This window comes from Procambarus clarkii, chromosome 18 (genome assembly GCF_040958095.1).
Source record: "Procambarus clarkii isolate CNS0578487 chromosome 18, FALCON_Pclarkii_2.0, whole genome shotgun sequence".
NCBI lineage: Eukaryota > Metazoa > Arthropoda > Malacostraca > Decapoda > Cambaridae > Procambarus > Procambarus clarkii.
This window is the reverse complement of record NC_091167.1, coordinates 22,840,432-22,862,422: the sequence shown is the minus strand read 5'-3', so window position 1 is coordinate 22,862,422 and position 21,991 is coordinate 22,840,432. Positions and strand designations below refer to the sequence as shown.

General features: G+C 41.2%; 1 protein-coding gene across 5 annotated transcripts in view; it reads left to right on the top strand.

Moving 5' to 3' along the window:
* The window catches only part of LOC123754363 (protein FAN), a 37,381-nt gene that overhangs the window by 11,729 nt on the left and 3,661 nt on the right, over positions 1-21,991 (top strand). For 4 of the 5 annotated variants that reach the window (XM_045736706.2, XM_045736705.2, XM_045736704.2 and 1 more), the window contains 9 exons: positions 137-315; positions 2,980-3,111; positions 6,934-7,164; positions 8,986-9,179; positions 9,521-9,615; positions 12,156-12,256; positions 15,925-16,182; positions 16,807-16,948; positions 19,367-19,476. In XM_045736706.2, coding sequence (XP_045592662.1) covers positions 137-315; positions 2,980-3,111; positions 6,934-7,164; positions 8,986-9,179; positions 9,521-9,615; positions 12,156-12,256; positions 15,925-16,182; positions 16,807-16,948; positions 19,367-19,476 — 1,442 coding nt within the window. Of the gene's footprint in view, positions 1-136; positions 316-2,979; positions 3,112-6,933; positions 7,165-8,985; positions 9,180-9,520; positions 9,616-12,155; positions 12,257-15,924; positions 16,183-16,795; positions 16,949-19,366; positions 19,477-21,991 lie in introns of those variants that run through there. The other variant, XR_011229032.1, reaches the window with a different exon arrangement.

Below are 21,991 nucleotides of genomic sequence, written 5' to 3'. Positions count from 1 at the left end.
CTTTATACTGTTGCAAGTTACATATTTTACTGTATGATGCAAACAATTCCATATTTACTTAGTGTTTGTTGTAGGTTTTGTGCAGTCACAATAGATACCATTTTCCTTGTATCTGACAGATGTTTTTAATTTCTAGTCTTGCTGAAACTTGGTGTAATGTCACAACCAATCCGTCAGACTTCAAAGAACTTATACCAAACTTCTACAATTTGGATGGATCGGCTGACTTTCTCACAAATTCTCTACGAATTAACTTCGGTGTAAGGCAGAATGGAAAGCCAGTCGCCGATGTTGAATTACCTCCATGGGCAAAAGGTAATTAATAGTTTATTCAGTTTACATAAAAATTAAATGTCACGAGTAGTGACTGTACATATTTGGTTAGGCGTGCCAGAGGGAATTTTTTCTGCGAGGCATATATAAGGTTATCATGATTTTGGGCTTAATTCTTGCTGCAAATGATTAAACCTAAGTAGAAAAAATCCTAAAGAAATTTTTTCCTTGTAGAATGATAAAGAGGAAGTAAAATGTACAGAATACTAGTACTGGTAATAAATTTGTACTGGTTTCGTAAAGAGAAGATTGGTGGGCGGCTACACCAGCCAGATATGTCAATGTGCCAGACCTTTCATCAGCCAGAGTGGTGTGAGCCAGACTTCAGTGATGACCTTGGCTGTTTACATGATCATTCTTACTTTTATTTGTTCATTCCCCTAAATATTTGTTAAATAACTAATGAGTGAATGTAAGTGTGTATGTATCAATGAATTTATCTATGTATTAATAAGATTATAAAAGCTAAAGAAACTCGTGAGAGCCTATTGGCCCCATATGAGGCAGCTCCTATTTATATATAGCCAAACTCATTCATATATATGAATGGGTACTGTTTGTGTGTACAGTATATATAATATATATTATATATATATATAATATATATTATATATATATATATATATAATATATAATATATAATATATAGATATGAATGAATGAGTTTGGGTGGATATAAATAGGAGCTGCCTCATATTGGCCTACTGAAGTTCCTTTATTATGATGATTGGTTGACCTGGTATACTTCATTACAAACATATTGAGTTGTGAAAACGATAAGAACATAATCGGTTTACATATCGTGTAATTATAATTTAATTTTATATCATGACAATTGCCACTTTGCCATAGTAACATTTGTGGTGATAACCACATTTACATAGTAAGCAATCGGGGAACAATGCTCATTTTTGTTAAGAAGTTAGTTTTGGAATGCCAGAGCACATTGGAAAATACATTACCAAGAACGTAACTAAAACTGTCTGTTCCCTGATTGTCAGGCTCTCATGGTGGATCCTATTCAGCTGTTCCAGTAGAGGTTTCTTTATCTGTTCCTTCTAGTTCACCTGTTATTACAGATGTTGTCCAAACTGGAGAATTACACTGGCAGGGTGATCCTTCTGGCTCCTTGGTGGCCTAATCAGCCTTGGTTTCTGGCACTTTGGGCCTGGTGTCTGAACACGGCAGTCATTACATGGCTCTGCCTTCTTCGGGGTTTTCAGGGTTCGGTGCCTTGGTGCCTCCTGGAGCCCCTGCCTCGATGAGTTCACAAATGATTTCTCTCTTGGCTGGGGCCAAGATCCAAGATTCCTCATCCTGGCAGACAGCCTGTCACAGTTCATTCCCCTGACTGGAATGGACGGTCGACGCCAACTCGTTCAGTTGGCTTTGCTGGACATGGATCTCTTCGCGTCGGCGTGGTCAAGGTGTCTTCCAGTCTGTGGCGCCCTTCCTTGGTCTACCTGTGCATATGATGTTCATAAGTTCGCAGCTTTGACTGTGAACTCGGGCCTCGGGGGCCTCGTAGCCTGGTGGATAGCGCGCAGGACTCGTAATTCTGTGGCGCGGGTTCGATTCCCGCACGAGGCAGAAACAAATGGGCAAAGTTTCTTTCACCCTGAATGCCCCTGTTACCTAGCAGTAAAATAGGTACCTGGGAGTTAGTCAGCTGTCACGGGCTGCTTCCTGGGGGTGGAGGCCTGGTCGAGGACCGGGCCGCGGGGACATTAAAGCCCCGAAATCATCTCAAGATAATCTCAAGATAATCAAGATAATCTCAAGAAGAAGATAATCAAGACTGTGTTTTGCAATATTCAGTCGCAGGAGTTTTGGAGATTGAACAGGGTCCTGGCTGCCCGATATCTTGTTAATGTGCCGGGCCCTCAGCGGTCTTGTTTCGCCTTGGGTTAGTGGTTGCAGCCAGTTGTCTCTTCTTCGTTATGAGCGGTGCAATGCACCTGCCTCCTGGATAAGTCCTTCTTTTTTTTCTGCTCTTTGGGTAGTTAGCTCTAGGGAAACCGATGGGGCTTCCCCACAGAAAACCAGTGTTGAATGTAATGAAATGCCATTTTCTGGGTAGAGCCCAGAGGCTCCTTGGCACCCTCCCTCACCCTGTCAGTGGGTTTTGTTTTCGTTTTCAGCCTCCAAACTGACGGTCTGGCTGCCGGCTTGGTGGGCTGGGACCCCCCCCTCTCCCCCTCCCAGAAGAGGGGAGGAAGGCATCAGCACGAACGAGCGGCGTGTGGTGCAATGACGTGTTGCATGTTATCTTTTTTTTCTTTAGAGGAGTTTCTAGCCTTTGCTCTGTCTCGGGTTGCAATTTTTCTACCAGGAGGGGTCTGTTTTGGAGCGCCTACATTTTTAGGTGCTCAACCGGTCGATGGCAGACATGAATACTTTCATACATGAGTTTCATAGGCCATTGCTCCCTACACCTCTCTGAGGGGAAAACCATGTTCTGGCTAGTGGTCCCCGGTAGGCATGACAACTCTATATGACTGAAGCCCCATACTAATATTAACTAATATCAGTCCAATAGCTCCAGGGAGTTTCTGGGGCTCTACCCAGAAAATGCCGCTTCATTACATTCAACGCTGCTTTTTTCTACTTTATATTGTCCTAACAAATATTATTCTGTTTCTTCAGATTCCCGCAGTGTGATAAAAATAATGAGAGAAGCTCTTGAGTCTGAACATGTCTCAAATAATTTACATTTCTGGATTGATCTCATATTTGGCTTCAAGCAAAATGGTGAAGAGGCAGAGAAAGCTGACAATTGTAAGTGCAACAAATAAGCTTATGTTACGTTGTCATTTTTTTTGGATTCTAAAATTTTAATGTTATTGAGCCTCATTATCAGCTATCACCCTCGTTTACTCCTTAAGGTGAGTTACTAGTGTAACCAGGATAGGCAGATATTTCTCCACAATTGCATTTGAAAATGTTGAAACTGGCATTGGCAGGTCATACTGGTGCTAAGGAAACTGGGGAACATTTAATACAGCTCAAGATACAGCCCAGTAAATGCATTTGTTAAACTCTGCATTTACAAGTGCTCCTTGTAAAGGCAAAGCACTTATCAAATGGGACCATCAAGCAGTCATTTCTCTTTACTACTGATCTTATGAGTACCAATATCATTACCACCACTATTGTACCACTACTATTACCATTACCACCACTTCCAATATCATTACCACCACTACAAATACTATAAGATGTCTGTGAGAAAACATCTTCATTACTACCACTACTATCATCATTACCAACAATACCACTACTACCACCTTTACCACTACTGTACCACCATCACACCAACTGAGCCGGACCAACGGCCGGCTCGGTTGGGCGGGGCCTCCCCCTCCCCTTCCCAGGGGAGGGGTGTGAACGAGTGATGCATCGGTTTGATGGCAATTTGCATGTTGTTTTTCTTGGGGGGAGTTCTCAGGCTCTGTTTGGTCTTGGGTTGCAATCTTCTACCAGACCATTTGGGGTCTGTTTTGGGATGCCTACCTTTCTGGGTGCCTAACCCCTGTCAATGGCAGACATGAATATACAGTATTGTACTCTCAAAGATTGGAATTTTCATAGGCCATTGCTTCCTTCACCTCTCTGAGAGAACCAGGTTCTGGCTCATGGTTCCCGGTAGGCAGAACTCCATGTGACTGAAGCCCCAGACTAATATTGCTAATACAAGTCCGATAGTTCCAGGGAGCCTTCGGACCTCCCAAGAAAATGGCGTTTCATTAAATCCAATGCTGGTTTTTCTGCCCAAGAACGATTTGGCCGATTTCTGGAGGAATGCTTTGGTAACTGATGCTTGGTTGGTCCATTTGTGGGTGCATCATTTGTTGGATGGTGACATCATTATTTGGGGGTGCATCATAATGTCGGATGGTGGCATTTCATTGTTACCTATGTGCCACCGGTTCTGCCTTGGTGGCTGCCTTGTTGGTTGACCCTACAGTATTTCCTTGGTCCCCTATTCCAAGACTCATATTTCTCAGGTCATCATATTTTACACTTCAGTGTCATCAAATCTAGCCAGCCTGTGGTCTACCCTCAGGCCCATTATGTTCATAAATACATTACAGTACATTACATTGGCAGTGGTCTCCTCCAACATGGGGGGGGGGGGGGGCTGATATTCGTGCTTGGTGGCTAACAGGGTTGTGGCAGCCCAGTATTTGATCAATATTCCTGGCGTTGTGTGTGGCGTTGGGACAGGTTTCCCATCTTGTGGTCTTTTCCTCAGAAGAGTACCCACCATCTTCCCCCTACCTGGTAAGTCCTTTATTTTCCTGTTTCTCTGTGGATAGTTTGCTCAACCACTGGGCTGCTCAGCTTCCAAATACGGCACCCCCCCCTGCCGCCCCCCTGCCGTATAGGATTGCCAATCCTATGTATAATGAACACGTACACAATATTATGGCAGTAGAACATCCGTACTGTCCCAAGACTGTGTTGTGTGTCTCAAATGTGTCCACATATATTGCTCATATATCCAATGTTTCATGTTCATTTATGTATATTTACAACATATTTACACACTATACACTGTCACACTCTAAATACATTCACACATTCACTCAGAACTCCACGAGTGTGAGCTGCTACGCCCAGCCAGCTTTTCCTCACTCCTAGCTAGCTTACTCCTTACACCTTACTCGCCAACATTCCTCCTCCCACCATACTGTTATTGTTTTTATTACACTACATGTTATGTATACGTATCTACATGTTTATTCACCATAACTATGCAAGTAAGCTGGTATTGTGTCCAAACAGCATAGTGGCCACCATACACTGCATGGAAAAATCACACAGCAGCCAGCAGACAATGCTACGGGTATGTCGCCACCTCCCTCACCAAAAAGGCTCCTCCCAACATACTCCTGTTGCTGTTATTACACTATATATACACACACACACACATTGTATTTACCCATGTACATATGTGTTCACCATAGCGAACCATTAGGCTAGTGTGGTGTGCAAAACAAGAGTGGCTGCCACACAGTGACGCTACCTCGATTTTCTCCCTCCATGCCCCCCCCCCACCAAAATTCCTCCTCCCACAATACTATGCACATATGTACATGGGTATACACAATATGTGTATATACCTAAGTACATGTGTGTTCACCATTGCGAATCACTTAGCTAGTATGGTGAGCAAAACAAGAGTGGCTGCCACACAGTGACACTATCTAGATTCCCTCCCTCCCTCACCAAACTTCCTCCTCCCACAATACTACGCACAGTGCTATCACAACAATCCAATCAATCAACAAACAGCAGTACTGTACTGTGAGCTCATGCTGTGTGTGCCAGCCTTGGTTGCTCACTCGGTACTGAAACCTTCACACCTGGGAATGTTCCCCACGATTGTTTTTTTAAATGGCATCTGTTTACAAGAGCCCTGAGGAAGCTGATGTGAACCCCATATAGCTGCAGGAGTTTTGAATCATATACTAAAAATAAAAATACCCGGAGGTGAGTTGCGCACCCCCTGTTGAGGGTCTGCAGGCACGTTGCCCAGTTCAGTGGTTAAGGGAGCCACTAAGGAGCTTCTTCCATAAAATTCAGCATTGAAGGTAATGAAATGCTGCTTCTTCCATAAAATTCAGCATTGAAGGTAATGAAATGCTGCTGCTTCCATAAAATTCAGCATTGAAGGTAATGAAATGCTTCTTTCTGGTAGAACATCAGTGGCTCCCTGACTCCCTCCCCTCCCTCCCTCCCAGTTTCTTTATTTCAGCTCTGGATTGACCAACAGAGTAGGTGTTGGCTGGTGCACGGACTGCCTAGTAGTAGCTATCGGTACTAATGGGTTTATGCTAGTTAACCGCTTGTTTCCCAAGTATGGTATTAAGCCATTTTGGTGCTTTGTTTTCTATGAAGTTTGTAGTTGTCTGTAAAGCTTCACTGGTTTGCTGGGTGTTTTGTCAGTAAGGGTGATGATAATAGTCCCCTGCTTTGTTCCTCTGTAAAGGAGCCAGGTTCTGGCTCTAGTCCTGGCAGGTCTAACAGGACGCCTGCAACTGATGTGCCCAGTAGTGAAGAGGCATCTAAGCAAAGATGACTTCAGGGAGCCCTGGGGCTCTACCAGAAAGAGGCGTTTCATTTCATTCAATGCTTGTTTCTTCCATCGTATTATGATTGGGTGTCAAGTTCTGTAGTTGATGAGAGAACTTTATTCTCTTTTCTGATATTAGAAAAAGAATGAGCTGTCTCCTGGATTCCCCATTTTCTGTATTTTGATTCTTCCCTATGTTACTATATTTTTTGTGTATTTATTCCTTTTGTTTTTTTATTTTTTTTTATTTTTTTTCCTTACTGTTTACTTTGGGTTGCTCTACCTTTCTTGTAGCTTCTTTCAGTTACTGCTCTTGAATCCTCTTCTCCTTTGCTCCTTTGTAAGGAGGGGACCATGTTTTGTCCTCTGCTCTCTAATAGGATTTTTAAGATTCGCAAGGGTCTAGTGTGAATCTAATTGGGTGGAGCTGTCCAGGGTGTAGTAGCAGGGAGCCACCAAAGAACCCACCAGAAAGAGACACTTCATTACATTCAATGCCGGCTTCTGTTTTTTATCTACAGTGTTTTACCACCTCTGCTATGAAGGATCTGTAGACTTGGCTGCAATTACAGACCTCAACGACAGATTGGCATTAGAGGTCCAGATCACAGAATTTGGGCAGGTACCGAAACAGCTCTTCTGTAGACCACATCCTCGAAGGTCAAGATCATATGGCCTTTATGATTCTCTTCATCTGAATAATGTACTTGGAAGTACATTAAATTTTGTGGAAGATTCTGCAGAGTGCAATGGTAAGTGACTGAGAGAAGGTTGAAGGCCATCATAGGTTGTGTGCCAATGAAGCTGCTAAAGAAATTTGTTTCCCTAGAGTTAAATATTTTGATATGTTTGTGGGGATTTTGGTGTAAATAGTTGACCTAGCTTGATTTGAGAGGTATAATGTTTGAACCTGGCTCTGCTGACCAGACATCTTCCACTCACAAAATCTTCAGCAGATAAAAATTGTCTAGTTTATAATATGTCTAGTAAATATGTAAATTATATCTAATTGTAGCACTCTTAAATAAGGCTACTTATATTGTTCATTGCACAATTAGTTCATAGGGTAATTTACATGGGAATAATAAACAGTCTGCACTAACCTATTTTGGGGGCTTGCTCCACTTATAACTATTCCCTCTTTTTGACTAATAAAGACAGTTAAATTGTCCATCTAACTACTGCATATATCTCTACTTGGCTTATAATTTTTATTAGTGCTTAGTTACTATTATGTTTAGTATTAGTTATAATAGTGCAGACAATCTCACCTCACCAAAATGGCGACTCCCAACCTACTCCTCTTGCTGTTATCTCTCACTATACACACATTATATATAAATATGTACATTTGTGTTCACCATAGCGAACCACTAAGCTGGTATGGTGAGTGCAGTCAATAAAAGGTGGCCACACACAGTCAGAAGACGACACCACAACCCTCATTCCCACAGCCTTACTCCTCCTTCCATGGAGCACTGCACTAAATATCACCACAATCCTGCTATTATCAGAATCCTGGTCAGTTTTATCACAGTCAGGGGTCTTCTATAATACTATCATCGCTAAATAATAGCAGTATCATGTATATTATGGCATTTGTAGGCGATGCTGTGGTCAAAAGCTGAACAGCGGTGCTGTGAGCTCATGCTGCGTGCGCCAGCCTTGGTGGCTTGCTCATTACTGATGCTCTAACATCCAAGAATGTTGGCCTGGATTTTTTTTCTAGGTGGCATCTGGCAACTATTGGTTGTGGCTGTACTATAGCTGCCCCTATCCCAGGCGGGGCATTTAAATTATAGCGCTAGACACGAAAGCATATATAAATGATGTGCGCGGTTTCGGTTTTGTCACTGATATCATATATATATATGATATGCGCAGTTTAAGGGATAATCTGGTGACACTGACACTTGCTGAAACTCTTATGTACTGTATTAATATACTTCCAGAACTATTATTAAGATCAACATGCATATTGCCTTATTCATTATGCAATATTGCCATATTGCATAATGCCTTATTCAGCATTAATTTAGCTATGGAAAAGTTAATACATCTCTAGGTGACTCATAATCATTATCATCCCCAACTACCATCAACAAACCTAATGTCCAGATTGCCTGAGAACAATCTTTTTGTGCATGCAATCCCACCTAACTGTATTGTGGGGTTATACACACATTTATGTGTGGGTTCCCATTTTAGAAAAAGATAAAGAAGCATATTTAGATTTGATACTTCAAGTGCATTATAGAGGACATATACTATTAGATTAGTAACTTTGAATTTCTTCTCGCATAATTTTGGCTATTTTGTGAGAATTTCCCACAAACTTGGCCATATGTTGTTGTCTAATAAAAGTTGTCTACCTAAAACTTTGGTCCAGTCCCATTCAATTAGTCAACTATACCATGTTCTCAATAAATATAGTTCTTGTTTGTCAAGCTTCAGGAAAATATGTTTAACAATTTTTCATACCAACACTTGATAAATAACTTTAGGTTACTCCTGCAGTACTTTTTCTTATTTAGAAAGATCTGGAAAGTATTTTAAATAAATTTTTTTTCCAGAAAGTTGTGTTGGAGGATCCAGCCTAACTGTCAGAAATCTTTGGCAAAGGTTAACAGATCTTCAGCAACTGCAAGAATGTAAAGGGCATCGTGATGTCGTCATGGGAGTTGCATTTACAACTGACGCACAACAAGTCATGTCTGTTGCTCAGGATTCACTGATAAAGATGTTCACTGTGCCCAAGTTGGAGCAGGTTGGCTGGTTCCACTTTTAGTAATTAACATTGGCTATAGAGGGTACGGTACAGTACTGTACTGTATTGTACACAGAATTGTAATTTCATTTGGGCTTTTTTTAATAACGTTTTATATACAATTCCAGTTTGAAATAACTTATCATCTGATATTAGCGATTGTGGGGGAAAATTATTTAAGATTTGTCCTGTGGTATACTTTGTGCTTCTATGCATCTTGTGCCCTCTGTACCTTACTATATCACTTTTACTTGTCTAATGTTTATTTAAACTAATACTGTATCTGTATTTTAATTCACAAATGGTTGGTAATAAAGGGCAAGTGTATTCTCTCTTGGCAGATGAGAAGTGTTCGTTTGAGCTCGATGGCAACGTCGTGTTGTCTTCACCTGCCCGGCACCGATGTTGCTGTTGTGGGCTCGTGGGATAATAATGTGTGAGTGAGTAAAGATTAATATTTAATGCTTAGAAATGTTTAAATTGGGTAATGGTGACAAATTTTGGAAACAAACTCGTGTATTTCTCCATATGTGCATCAGCAGTCCTGCTGGCATTGAAGCTGCTTCAGAAAAATTTAGGCTCCCAGCTAGTGAAATGTTAAAATATTAAGCAAATGAAGTTTTCAATACGGCACATAATTTGTGTATTAACTGTGGCATATAAGAGGCAATATGCAATTGTGGATACATATCATTATGCACATTTTAACCCTCTAGGTGCAGCAATGGATATACTGTTGTCTAAGCTCACTTATCCAGACCATATAGGAAGGATGATGACCAAACCATAACTCAGAAGATGGAGAAGCACACGTTTCAATCCATCCTGGACCATTATCTTGTCTTATTCTTACATTCATCTTACCCTTATATTCATCCTATCCTTACATTCATCCTATTCTTATCTTATTCTTTCATCCTTTTCTCACCTTTTTCCTACATTCAGGATCCTATTCTTACCTTATTCCTATTCCTACATTCAGGATCCTATTCTTACCTTATTCCTATTCCTACATTCAGGATCCTATTCTTACCTTATTCCTATTCCTACATTCAGGATCCTATTCTTACCTTATTCCTATTCCTACATTCAGGATCCTATTCTTACCTTATTCCTATTCCTACATTCAGGATCCTATTCTTATCTTATTCCTATTCCTACATTCAGGATCCTATTCTTACCTTATTCCTATTCCTACATTCAGGATCCTATTCTTACCTTATTCCTATTCCTACATTCAGGATCCTATTCTTATCTTATTCCTATTCCTACATTCAGGATCCTATTCTTACCTTATTCCTATTCCTACATTCAGGATCCTATTCTTACCTTATTCTTACATTCATCTTATTCTTACCTTATTCTTACCTTATTCTTACCTTATTCTTTCCTTATTCTTTCCTTCTCTTACCTGCTCCTCACCTCTCATCTTACTCTCTTACCTTATATATTTGCCTGTACATTACCTTCCTCTCTTCTTTCACTTGACTTGATAATGGTCCAGGATGGACCAAAACGTCGTTGCTTCTCCAGGTTAGGTCAGGTTAGTTGTGGTTAGGTCATCAAATCTTCAGCTACATTATTGTGACTTGTCATCTTTATATGTGAAGGATCCCTCACCAGATAAGCCAGACATCCAAATAAGCAAAATTCTTACTAGGCAAATCCAAAAATGACCATACAGTTGACCAGACCACACACTAGAAGGTGAAGGGACGACGACGTTTCGGTCTGTCCTGGACCATTCTCAAATCAATTGTGATGAGACGAGGGAGACGGGGGCATTAAGTAAGGCAAGAGAGAGGTGAGGAGGAGGAAATCTTAGAGGAAGGCGAAAGGTACAGAAGGGATAGATATAATAAAGGGTGTAATGGATAATAATAGGAGTAAGAATGGGAACATAAGAAAAAGAAAAGAGGATGGATAGGCTTATGTTAGGTCACGTTTGTTAGAAAGTTTAGAGCATTTGAGTATGTACTGTGAAAGGGAAGAGTCAACAGCAACAAAGCCAGGACTAAGGTTCATGTTGGGTATGTTGTGTATCAGTCAAGAAGATGGCATCTGTAAAGAGTAGATGCAGGAAAGATTATTTTAGAAGAAAACCAATCAATAGGATGACCAGAATCCCTAACATGACAGAAGAACACTGTTTGTGTATGTAGACTTAACACTTCTTTTGTGTTCCTAAGTCTGTCATTTAGGGAATGGCCAGTTTCCCCCAAGTATTGGGCAGGACAAGACAAACAGGAAATAGAGAAGACACCAGCAGCATTAGGAGGAGGAGGAGGAAAAGTGTGAACCAATCAGATTTGTACGAAGAGTGTTAGTTTGTTGAAAGGCGAGCTTTATGTTAAGAGGACGAAGGGTATTAGTAAGAGTTTGAGTTCAGATATGAAGGAAAGGCAGAGCACAGTGCTAATAATGTTGGAAGTAGGTTTAGGATAAAAAAAATTTTGTTTAGCTTGAGAATAGGCATAGTAGATAATGTAAGGGGTAACCAAGGCGAGAGAAAAATTTGTAAATAAAGAAAATTTCAGAATCAAGAAACTGAGAGTCAAATGAACAAATCCAAAAGTGGCATTTCATTACATTCAACACTGTTTTTTTTATTATATATTCAAGAGTTTTTAAATTCCTGTAAAGCCACTAGCATGCGGAGCATTTTAAGCAGGTCCTTAATCTTAATTTTCCCTGGAATAGGACCTGCTAAATCATTTAACAACCAGGTACCCATTCACTGCTAGGTGAACAGAGGTGTATGTTTAAAGATTGGCACCTATTTAATCGTCCCCGCCCAGGATATGAACCCAGGCCAAATTGCTCGCAATGCACGGGACGAGTGTGTTACCACTGCCTCAGGGACTGCAATATAAAGGGGGACTTTCAATATAAAATTGTAACTATAGTATACAAAATGAAATTGTAACTTAGTGAATTATTAACAAACTTAGTAGAAATGTTTTTTTCATTTTGCAGGTATACGTACAGTCAGGAATATGGTCAAGTGTGTCTGCTACTAGAGGCTCACTGTGATGCAGTCTCGTGTATGCAGTGGACTAACAATGTTCTTGTCACTGGTAAGTCTCCGTACCAGTATTATTTTCCTGGCTTTATTAATTGTAATGGGTCTACTGTTTAGTAATTCTTCGTTAAGTAGGCTTCTCAAATGAAGTTCTTAAGATGAGGAGAGACAATGATCTTTCCCAAAGTCTGAGAAGGCTGTCAGAAATTTATTCAATTAATAACATTTTTACCAGAATCTTTTTCTGCTCTTGCTATTTTGTACAATATTGTCTGGTTGGTGAAGTAGCTGGAGGTAAATAATCTACAGTACTTGAACATGGTTTTCACCGCTTTAATCTACTTGGTTCCCTACGTGATATCTGAAATACAGTAACACAAATCAAAGGTATAAGGAGGGGATTTACAAATCATCATAATAAAGAACTCTACAAAGAAGAACAAAAAATGAATATTATCAAATATTTCTAAATATCACATTCCTCCCTCTTTTAGATTGTTAATAGTATGTGAACACAGCAGATAAATTAAATAATTTTCATCAGCACACTAATTACTAAGCTACATGATCTGAATCTCACTCAGGTCTTGGTACCCGGGAACGCTTTCTGGGTCTCCCTGGAGCAAGTGCACATTGTCACTGGGTCTCCCTGGAGCAAGTGCACATTGTCACTGGGTCTCCCTGGAGCAAGTGCACATTGTCACTGGGTCTCCCTGGAGAAAGTGCACATTGTCACTGGGTCTCCCTGGAGAAAGTGCACATTGTCACTGGGTCTCCCTGGAGAAAGTGCACATTGTCACTGGGTCTCCCTGGAGAAAGTGCACATTGTCACTGGGTCTCCCTGGAGAAAGTGCACATTGTCACTGGGTCTCCCTGGAGAAAGTGCACATTGTCACTGGGTCTCCCTGGAGAAAGTGCACATTGTCACTGGGTCTCCCTGGAGAAAGTGCACATTGTCACTGGGTCTCCCTGGAGAAAGTGCACATTGTCACTGGGTCTCCCTGGAGAAAGTGCACATTGTCACTGGGTCTCCCTGGAGAAAGTGCACATTGTCACTGGGTCTCCCTGGAGAAAGTGCACATTGTCACTGGGTCTCCCTGGAGAAAGTGCACATTGTCACTGGGTCTCCCTGGAGAAAGTGCACATTGTCACTGGGTCTCCCTGGAGAAAGTGCACATTGTCACTGGGTCTCCCTGGAGAAAGTGCACATTGTCACTGGGTCTCCCTGGAGAAAGTGCACATTGTCACTGGGTCTCCCTGGAGAAAGTGCACATTGTCACTGGGTCTCCCTGGAGAAAGTGCACATTGTCACTGGGTCTCCCTGGAGAAAGTGCACATTGTCACTGGGTCTCTCTGGAGAAAGTGCACATTGTCACTGGGTCTCCCTGGAGAAAGTGCACATTGTCACTGGGTCTTCCTGGAGAAAGTGCACATTGTCACTGGGTCTCCCTGGAGAAAGTGCACATTGTCACTGGGTCTCCCTGGAGAAAGTGCACATTGTCACTGGGTATTCCATATGGAATACTAGGTGCAGTTGGGGAGTTCATCTTTCTTGTCCCAGTGTCATGGACTGGAGAGGGTTGAGTCTTGTAATTAGGCCATTTCATGTTGCATTTCAGGATGGCAGAGTACGTTATGAATTTAAGTGAGTCGATGCAGGGAGTGTTAAACAGCGGAATGCTCTGGTCAAGGTGTCAGAAGCCACATTTTCTTTACCAAGGCAATGTATGAAATAACTGAAGGAAGCCCCCCTCCACCAGTCTGAGGGGGGGGGAGGGGTTGAACGAGTGGCGTGTTGGGTTAATAACTGCTTGCTCGTTTCCTTGTTTTTCTTGGGGGTGGGGGGAAGGGGGGAGGAGTTATTAGCCTCTGTTTCAGTCTCGGGTTGCAATTTTCTACTAGTTTGGGTTTGTTCTGGGGGAGCCTACATTTCTGGTTGCCCAACCCCAGTCAATGGCAGACATGAATATACTCCCAAACAGTGGAATTTTCATATGCCATTGTTCCCTTCAGCTCTCTGAGGGAACCATGTTCTGGCTCGTGGTTCCCATTACGCATGACAACTCCATGTGACTGAAGCCCCAGACTAATATAGCTAATATAAGTTCAATAGCTCCAGGGAGCCTCCAGGGGTAACCCAGAAAATGGCGTTTCATTACATTCAACGCTGGTTTTTCTCTTGTTGGCACTTGCCTTCAGTTGTAGGGTCGAGGAGCTTCGTGCTCTCCTCTGGTGGCGTGATTTTTGCATGTTTGGCACTGTTGGCATTATGATAATTTGCAGCCATCTCCATTTCTGGCAAAGGATGAGTTGGCAAGCTTCCAAAGGGGTACTTTAGTGGTGGATGTTTGGTTGTTTAGGCTGGAGGGTGCATTGTGTGTTGTGTCCAGTAACTGCTGTCCGCTTCTGTCTTTGTGCCACAGATTCTGTCTCGATGATGCTTTGTGGCCTGATCCAGTTTCTTTGGTTCCTTTTTCCAAGGCTCATTTCTCAAGTTATCTGCAGTATCATCAAGTCTAGCCATGCTGCAGTTTACCACTGCGCCCTTGATGTTCAGCAGTATGCTAGTCTTGTGGCAGCTTTTGCTAACATGTCCTGGGCTGATGTTCAGGTGCAATGGTTTTGGTGGTCTAACAGGGTTCAGGTGGCCCAGTACTTGGTTATTGTTCCCAGGCCCCATCGTGCTTGTGTTGTCTTGGATCGTGTCTCTCAACCTGGATTCTCTCCTTCCGTATGACTGCCTGCAATTTTTCCTTCTCCTGGGTGAGGTCCTTGTTTTTCTTCTCTGTGGGTGGGTTACCTTCAGGGAGCCACAAAGGGTGGTTCCCCCCAGAAAACCAGCATTGAATGTAACGAGACTCCTCTTTCTGGGTGAGCACCAGTGGTTTCCTGATTGCCCCTCCTTCTTTCCAGGTCATCAATTGTTTTTTGTTTACATCTGCTTCAGAATTGATGGCATTAGCCAGTGGACAGTGTGAATCCCCCCCCCCTCTCCATCCTTCAACTAGTGGGAAGGGTGGTGTAAACAATCACACACTTCATTGAGAAATCTGATCATTTATTTACATTGTTAGGGGAGTTTATGGGACAGTTTTGAGGTTTTGGGTTCTTTAAAGCCAGTAGTAGTCTGTATTGATTCACTTACTTTCTGGACCCTTTCCCAGTGAGGTGGCATTGTATCACCTGCTCCTTGTGCCTGTGTGAGGGGGGGAGCCAGGTTCTGGTACTGGTCCCCAGTAGGGCATCGGTGCCAGATATTCAAAAATAGAACTCGACAAATGATGATGATGTGAACTAAATAGAACTTAATGAATGATGTGATCTAGTAGTTACAAGCCATCTTGGTGAGATAACTTCAGTTAGTCACTAAACTTACCCAGAAACAGGCATTTCATTACAGTCAATGGTGGTTTATTTTGCATGATAACTGTATATTAAATGCATGGTTTCTTCTTTTTTCATTGTTGCGGGTCTCTGGAACCTATTCCTATATTTTTCCATGTCGAGTCGCAGATTCGGTATTCGCATAGTTTTCCAGGAACTCTCCCTCATAGTTTGTGAGGGGCCTGTGGTAACTTATTCTGGGTTTAAATATAATTATGAAGTAAATGTATTGCAGAGTAAACAAAATAATTTTTTTTAAAGAAAAGTAGATTAGCTTGTCCTGAAATCAAAGTCTCATAAACTTTAATGATTGCATTTGAAAAAAAAATTATTTTGCAGGTTCGTGGGACTGCACTGCAAGGGCTTGGTCAGTACGTGGTAGTGCGGGGGTTGGTCGAAGACACGAAGAAAACACGAGAGGTGGCATGATGTCCGCTTTATCTGCTGGTCAGAACATTATCTGTGAGATGGATCATGATTCTCCAATCTTGTGCGTGGCCCTGCACCCAGAAGGGATGCTCCTAGCTACTGGCAACCAGGATGGCATATTGACCATCTGGCTGCTGCCCGATGGTGACCTTGTACATCAATTAAATTGTACGTAGCTCAGTGTTTTGTGCCAGTGTGAATGATGTTTAGAGCATGTATTTTGCTCTGTGGACTTCATAAGCATTCTGTACCATCTTCTCTTGTAATTCTTTTTCATTCCTATCCTGGCAAGGCTGAATGATAAATAAGATAGTAGTATGTAATGAGCTCTGTTATAACAAAAACAATATTAACATTTGTATTCAATTTTCACTACCATTGTCATAATATGGTACTGTACATATTTGGATTAACCAAGGTGTATCTACCATACCTAGTTACTATACCTAAGTTTATACTACAGTATCTCTAAAAATTATTTTGGGCAGTGGTAGGAGCATGTGCATGGATTAACTTTTGAATGGTACCTAAAAAAGTTTTTGAATAAGGGTACAAATCTGTACCATCAGTGAGGATTTTTAATTAATCAGATAAGTTATCTTTAGATATGATATACTCTGGTTATTAGTGGGTTCAAAACTGATCATTTCTTGTTTATTTTGGACTAAATGCAGGTATTGGTGGTGATGGGCATTTAGAGCAGTAGTAGAGCTGGTTTAGGCACAATATATATTTATGAAGAGGATGTTACTACAACACTAAATGCATCATAATTATAAAGGTAAATCTCAGGTCATGAAGGGGGTGTGAATGCAGTTGTGTGGAGCGCAGCCGACGATCGCTTATTAACGGGTGGGGATGACGGAAATCTGACCATCGTTGAAGCTTATCAAGGCACAAAAATTTGTGTGCATAATCTGCAAGAAAATGTAAGGTATGTCTATTTAATACTACCATAGTTTATTACTAAAACTATTAATAAATGCATATTAATAAAACTGTTTACTATTGATACGATTAGTTTTCAAAGCTAGTGTCATAGAAGATCCTGACTGATAAAGACTTATAGTAAAGGTTGATATATCAGTGAAGACAATGCTAATTATGAAGTTCACAGCAGGAGAATACCTGACTACCTGTTGTGGATTTTGAGGATCAATGTCCCTGTAGCCTGGTCTCTGACCAGGCTTCTGGTTGCTGGTCTGTTGAATGAGGCATACATTCACACCACACAGTCACGGTTTTGTTCATCATGCTTCTTGGAATGGGACTTCATCTTCCATTAGAAAATATATTTGTGGAAAAATTATTCATATTCATGATTAAGTGACAGGAATCTGATGATAATAGCAGTTGTGGTTAGAGAGTGGTGTACTAGTATATTGGAGGCATTTTGCTGCATCAGGTGCTGTCGTCTGCTCAGTGTGGGACTATGCTTTGCTTTGATTTCATTACCACACCTACCAGAATGGCTTATTGGTTCATCGTGGTGCATACAATTGTAGATAGATATATAGGGTGTGTGTGTATATATAATATAGTGTAATATTAGCAAAACAGTGTTTTAGTGTTCTAAACATAAAATATTGTGCACATTATGATTGAGAGAGATTATGGTAGGAGCTGACAAAGATAAATCCTGATTGTTGGTACTGGGGGGACTTCAACTTTAAGGCAATAGACTGGGAGGCCTACGAGGCAAGAACGGAGGACATTTGGACAGGCATATTTGTGAACCTCATTTTGGAGACAATCATGTATCAACACGTCAAGTAGACCACAAGAATGAGGGAAGGGGATGTTCTGTCAGTACTGGATCTAATATTCACCAGGAAAGAAGAAGAGGTATTTGACATCCAGTACCTTCCTCAGAACTCCAACTAATCAGCAACTGGTTGCTGATTAGTAACTGGTTAACAACTCAAACAAATTCGTAGCCATTTTACCTAGCTATCCAGTCTTGGAGTGGTTCAGGGCAAGATGCCTTATATTCCCACAATGTTGAGTTTGAATCTTTGGAAAGAACCATGAGTGATCTTTAGAAGCTTAGGAACTCAGCAGGGAGGTACCCAGCAGAGTAAAAAAGTTACACATTAATGATATCCTGCTCCAATTAGGAGGCAAGATGAAAGAGCCGAAATTTAACACCTTCGAGCATAAGCATGCGGGCATTAAGCAAGAAGGCACAAGACTGGTAAGGGCAGGAGTTGGAGGGGACAAGTGTAAGCTGAGGCAAGAGTGGGTGGTCCAGGAATGGGTGTGGGTTAGGTTTGGTTGGAGCAGGAGTAATTTCCTCTCGGTCCTCAGTCAACTGGTGTCAACCCGTTCTCGCAAATTCGTAAAGTCAATATTGACTTATTAACTACGTGCATAGGTGATATACTAAACATAATAGATACCCTTAAAAAGATTCATAGAAAACACCGACCTTACCTAACCTTGTTAGTATGTTAAGATAAACATCTTATTGCTTCGTAATTACAATTATTACCTAACCTATAATAGGTATAGGTTAAGTAATAATTGTAATTACGAAGCAATAAGATGCTTATCTTAAGATACTAACAAGGTTAGGTAAGGTTGGTGTTTTCTATGAATCTTTTTAAGGGTATCTATTATGTTTAGTATATCACCTATGCACGTAGTTAATAAGTCAATATTGACTTTACGAATTTGCGAGAACGGGTTGCTGGTGTACAGGCTGCCAAGCCTATTTGACTTTGCCATATCTGCATTTGAAACTGTGCACAGTATCTGCATCCACCACTTCACTTTATACCACATTCCATTTGTTCATTACTGAATTTTTTATTTCTAATGTGCGTGTTGCTTCATTTGGTTACACTACTGTTAAAGTTTCAATTTGTGTTCTCTTGTGTACCATGAATTCCAAATACTTTGTTCTTTTATGACTAAAAAGTCATAATAATTTTCTGTTGTAATCATGGCAACCTTAACTCTTCTCTTTCAGTGGCATTAGGTGTAATTTAATTCTTTCAAACACACAATCTGATCTGACTGATGCTGATCATGTTAAGTAGTAGATAACACACATAATTTTCTCAATAAGCGTACTTTACTGTATGTTTGTTTGCTGGCTGGAGTTTATGCACATTATCATATGTCATTTTGATTAACTCGTATATTTTTGGCTGGCAGTTGTCCTTGTTGAGATCTGGCCATTGTGTTGTCAGATTCAAGAAGAAAATTAACTTGAATAAAATGCATGCAATTTAAAAAATTATAGTTTTAACTATAATCGATGTAAGTTTTGTTTTTTAAAATGAGTTGCTGCTGAAGGCACATGAGGGATTAAGAAGTGCACACTTGTGAAAAAGTGTTTGTTTGACAGGTGTGTGGCATGGGAAGGACGTCTGGTGATTGCAGGTGGAGAGAGTGGCGACATCATCATGTTTGATATGGGAACTGGCTTGGTGATAAAGAGATTTCCCGCACACAATGGTATGTTTGTACATCTACGGAAAGAAGGAATTGGATATGCTTTAGAAGGATAACCCAGATTTATTCATTTATTGCTATTTATTTTGTCAGTATGTAGGCTAGTTAATATATGGGTGTTTATCTAGTGATATCTTAAAATGCAAGTGCTACATCTGCTACCACATGCACAAAATTAGAAATCAAAGATATGCAGAGGATGGCAGTTGTCTCGCAAGAGAACATTAGTTTTGATCTTGGCTAAAATAAAATATACGGGCCAGTTTCATCAACCACTGAACTGCGCAACGCGCCTCCGGGTATTTATATTTTTCGCGTTCCATTCAAAACTGGCGCGCGGTGACGCGGTTACAAAATGGATGCCTGGGGGCCCCAGTGATCGTCCGCAATCTTGAAAAAAAATCCCAGCATGCCATGCGGCTGTGGGGAGCCTCGGTTTCAAAGCAGCAACCGTGTTTGAAGCATTACGAGCTCCTGCTCCACGGTCACCAGCGGTCATGGAAAACGACTCTCTGAGGAGATACTCGAGACATTTTGTATGATGACGGTGTTATGGATGATGACTTAGACTATGATCCAGAGAAAGACCTTACACAGAGGTCTGATACGAGTGAGGGAGAGACTGAGGTGGATGATGTTGTGAGCGTGTACGGTACACGCGCCTCACTGCCCGGGGTAAACACCGTTATCATCACCACCACCACCGTGTGTGTCCCCTTGACGCAAGTTTATTCAGTGATAGTACTTGCATGAATCTTTCTCGGGCTTCAGTGACATATGCTCCGATACGAGTAGTGTGGATGACTCGAATACGAGCAGCGAGGGTGTTACCAGGCGGGGTTTTGCTGCTTCAGCAACACGTCGCGGCAGCGTGTCTCGCAGCAACAGGACAATGATGACAGTGGCCCCTCTACATCAGGTGTTCGTGGTAGGCCTACGATACGTAGATCAACCTCATCTACCATACCTTCGCGCAGCTCCAGCACTAGACGACATAGCTGTATTTTTGGTGCTCGTGGTAGTGTTGGCCGTAGTGCTGGCACCAAAACCAAATCCCCGGGTGTACTTGTGTGGGAAGATTGTGTCACATTTGTTCCACAAATACCAACGTTTGATGGTACTGATGTTGGTGTGACACCATTATTCCCATATACAGGTGAGGATATGGCAGAAATACACTATTTCCTGGCATATTTTGACGAATTCATGACCCATCTTGTGACGGAGACAAACAGATACGCACACAGCCTCATAGACGCTGGCATTTTACCTGCCTCACGCCTCACGCGATGGAAGGACACCACAATTGATGAAATATACGTGTTTCTCGCACTGGACATGATGATGAAGCACTCCGAGAAACACGTCATTCAGGATTATTGGAGCAAAGACAGCCTTGTTCCATCATCCATGTTCTACAGGTACATGTCACGGGATAGGTTTCTGTTGCTTCTCAGGTGCCTGGCTCCCTCCAGTGATAGGCAGCCATCTTGGAAAAAATTCCCAGAATGCCGTACCAGGTGACGGCTTCTTTGATTATCTCTCACTTCTGAAGTACTGTGTGTAATACAATGTCTGACTGTATAAATAGTGTGTGAAAGTGTACATATTCTAAATATATTGAATATTGAACAGGTAATATTGCACCAATGAACATTTGTGGACACATTACTGACATATCACAGTTCCATGGAACATTATGAATGTTCAACTATAAATATATATTGTAAAGGACACAAATGTGGATCATATACAATAAAAAAAAATAATTATAAAGCATTGAAAATACACAGAAAAAATTAATGTAAATGTATATGTGGCAACTCGCAAGGCTTGAATGGCCTGTGCGACTGCCTCTGGGAGCTTAATGCACGGGTGAATAGCCCGTGATGACGTCACACCCCACTTTCTCTACGTCCCCACAGCCAAAGTAAGTGGAATTTGTTATATATATTTTTTTTTTACATTTACATGTTCAAGGAAAGGAATTTAACATTTTACAAAGATTTTTTTTGAACACTTGATTTTTGGTGCACCCCCAGAATGTCACTATAAATGTAGCGCATCACAGAGGTTAAGCATGGGTCGGAGCTAATCTATGTTGAACATGGGCGTGTAGAACAGCTGTAAACCAACAAGCTGAGCTATAGTTATGGCATAAATCGTCCACAGTTTGAGCATCGGTTTACTCTGAGCAACGATGAGCAAGAGTAATGGCTTCCTCCTTTCCCAACATCTAGTGGGAGAAAGCCTCTTTTGTGTTATTTAATTATTTGGAGTACAAAGCCCCTCCTTTTGGTGAATGTTGATTAAGAACTGGTTAATTTACTCTGACCATATACCCTGTAAAATATAATTAAGAGATCCGTTCAGTTTCTGGATTGTTTACTGTGGTGTGAGCCTGGGTGGCATCACCTAGGTGGTGTAGGCTGATTTACCACACAGTTATAAATTATGAGAGTAACTCTCATAAAGATTTAATTTAATATTTTATAATTGAAGTTGTGGAAATTATTTC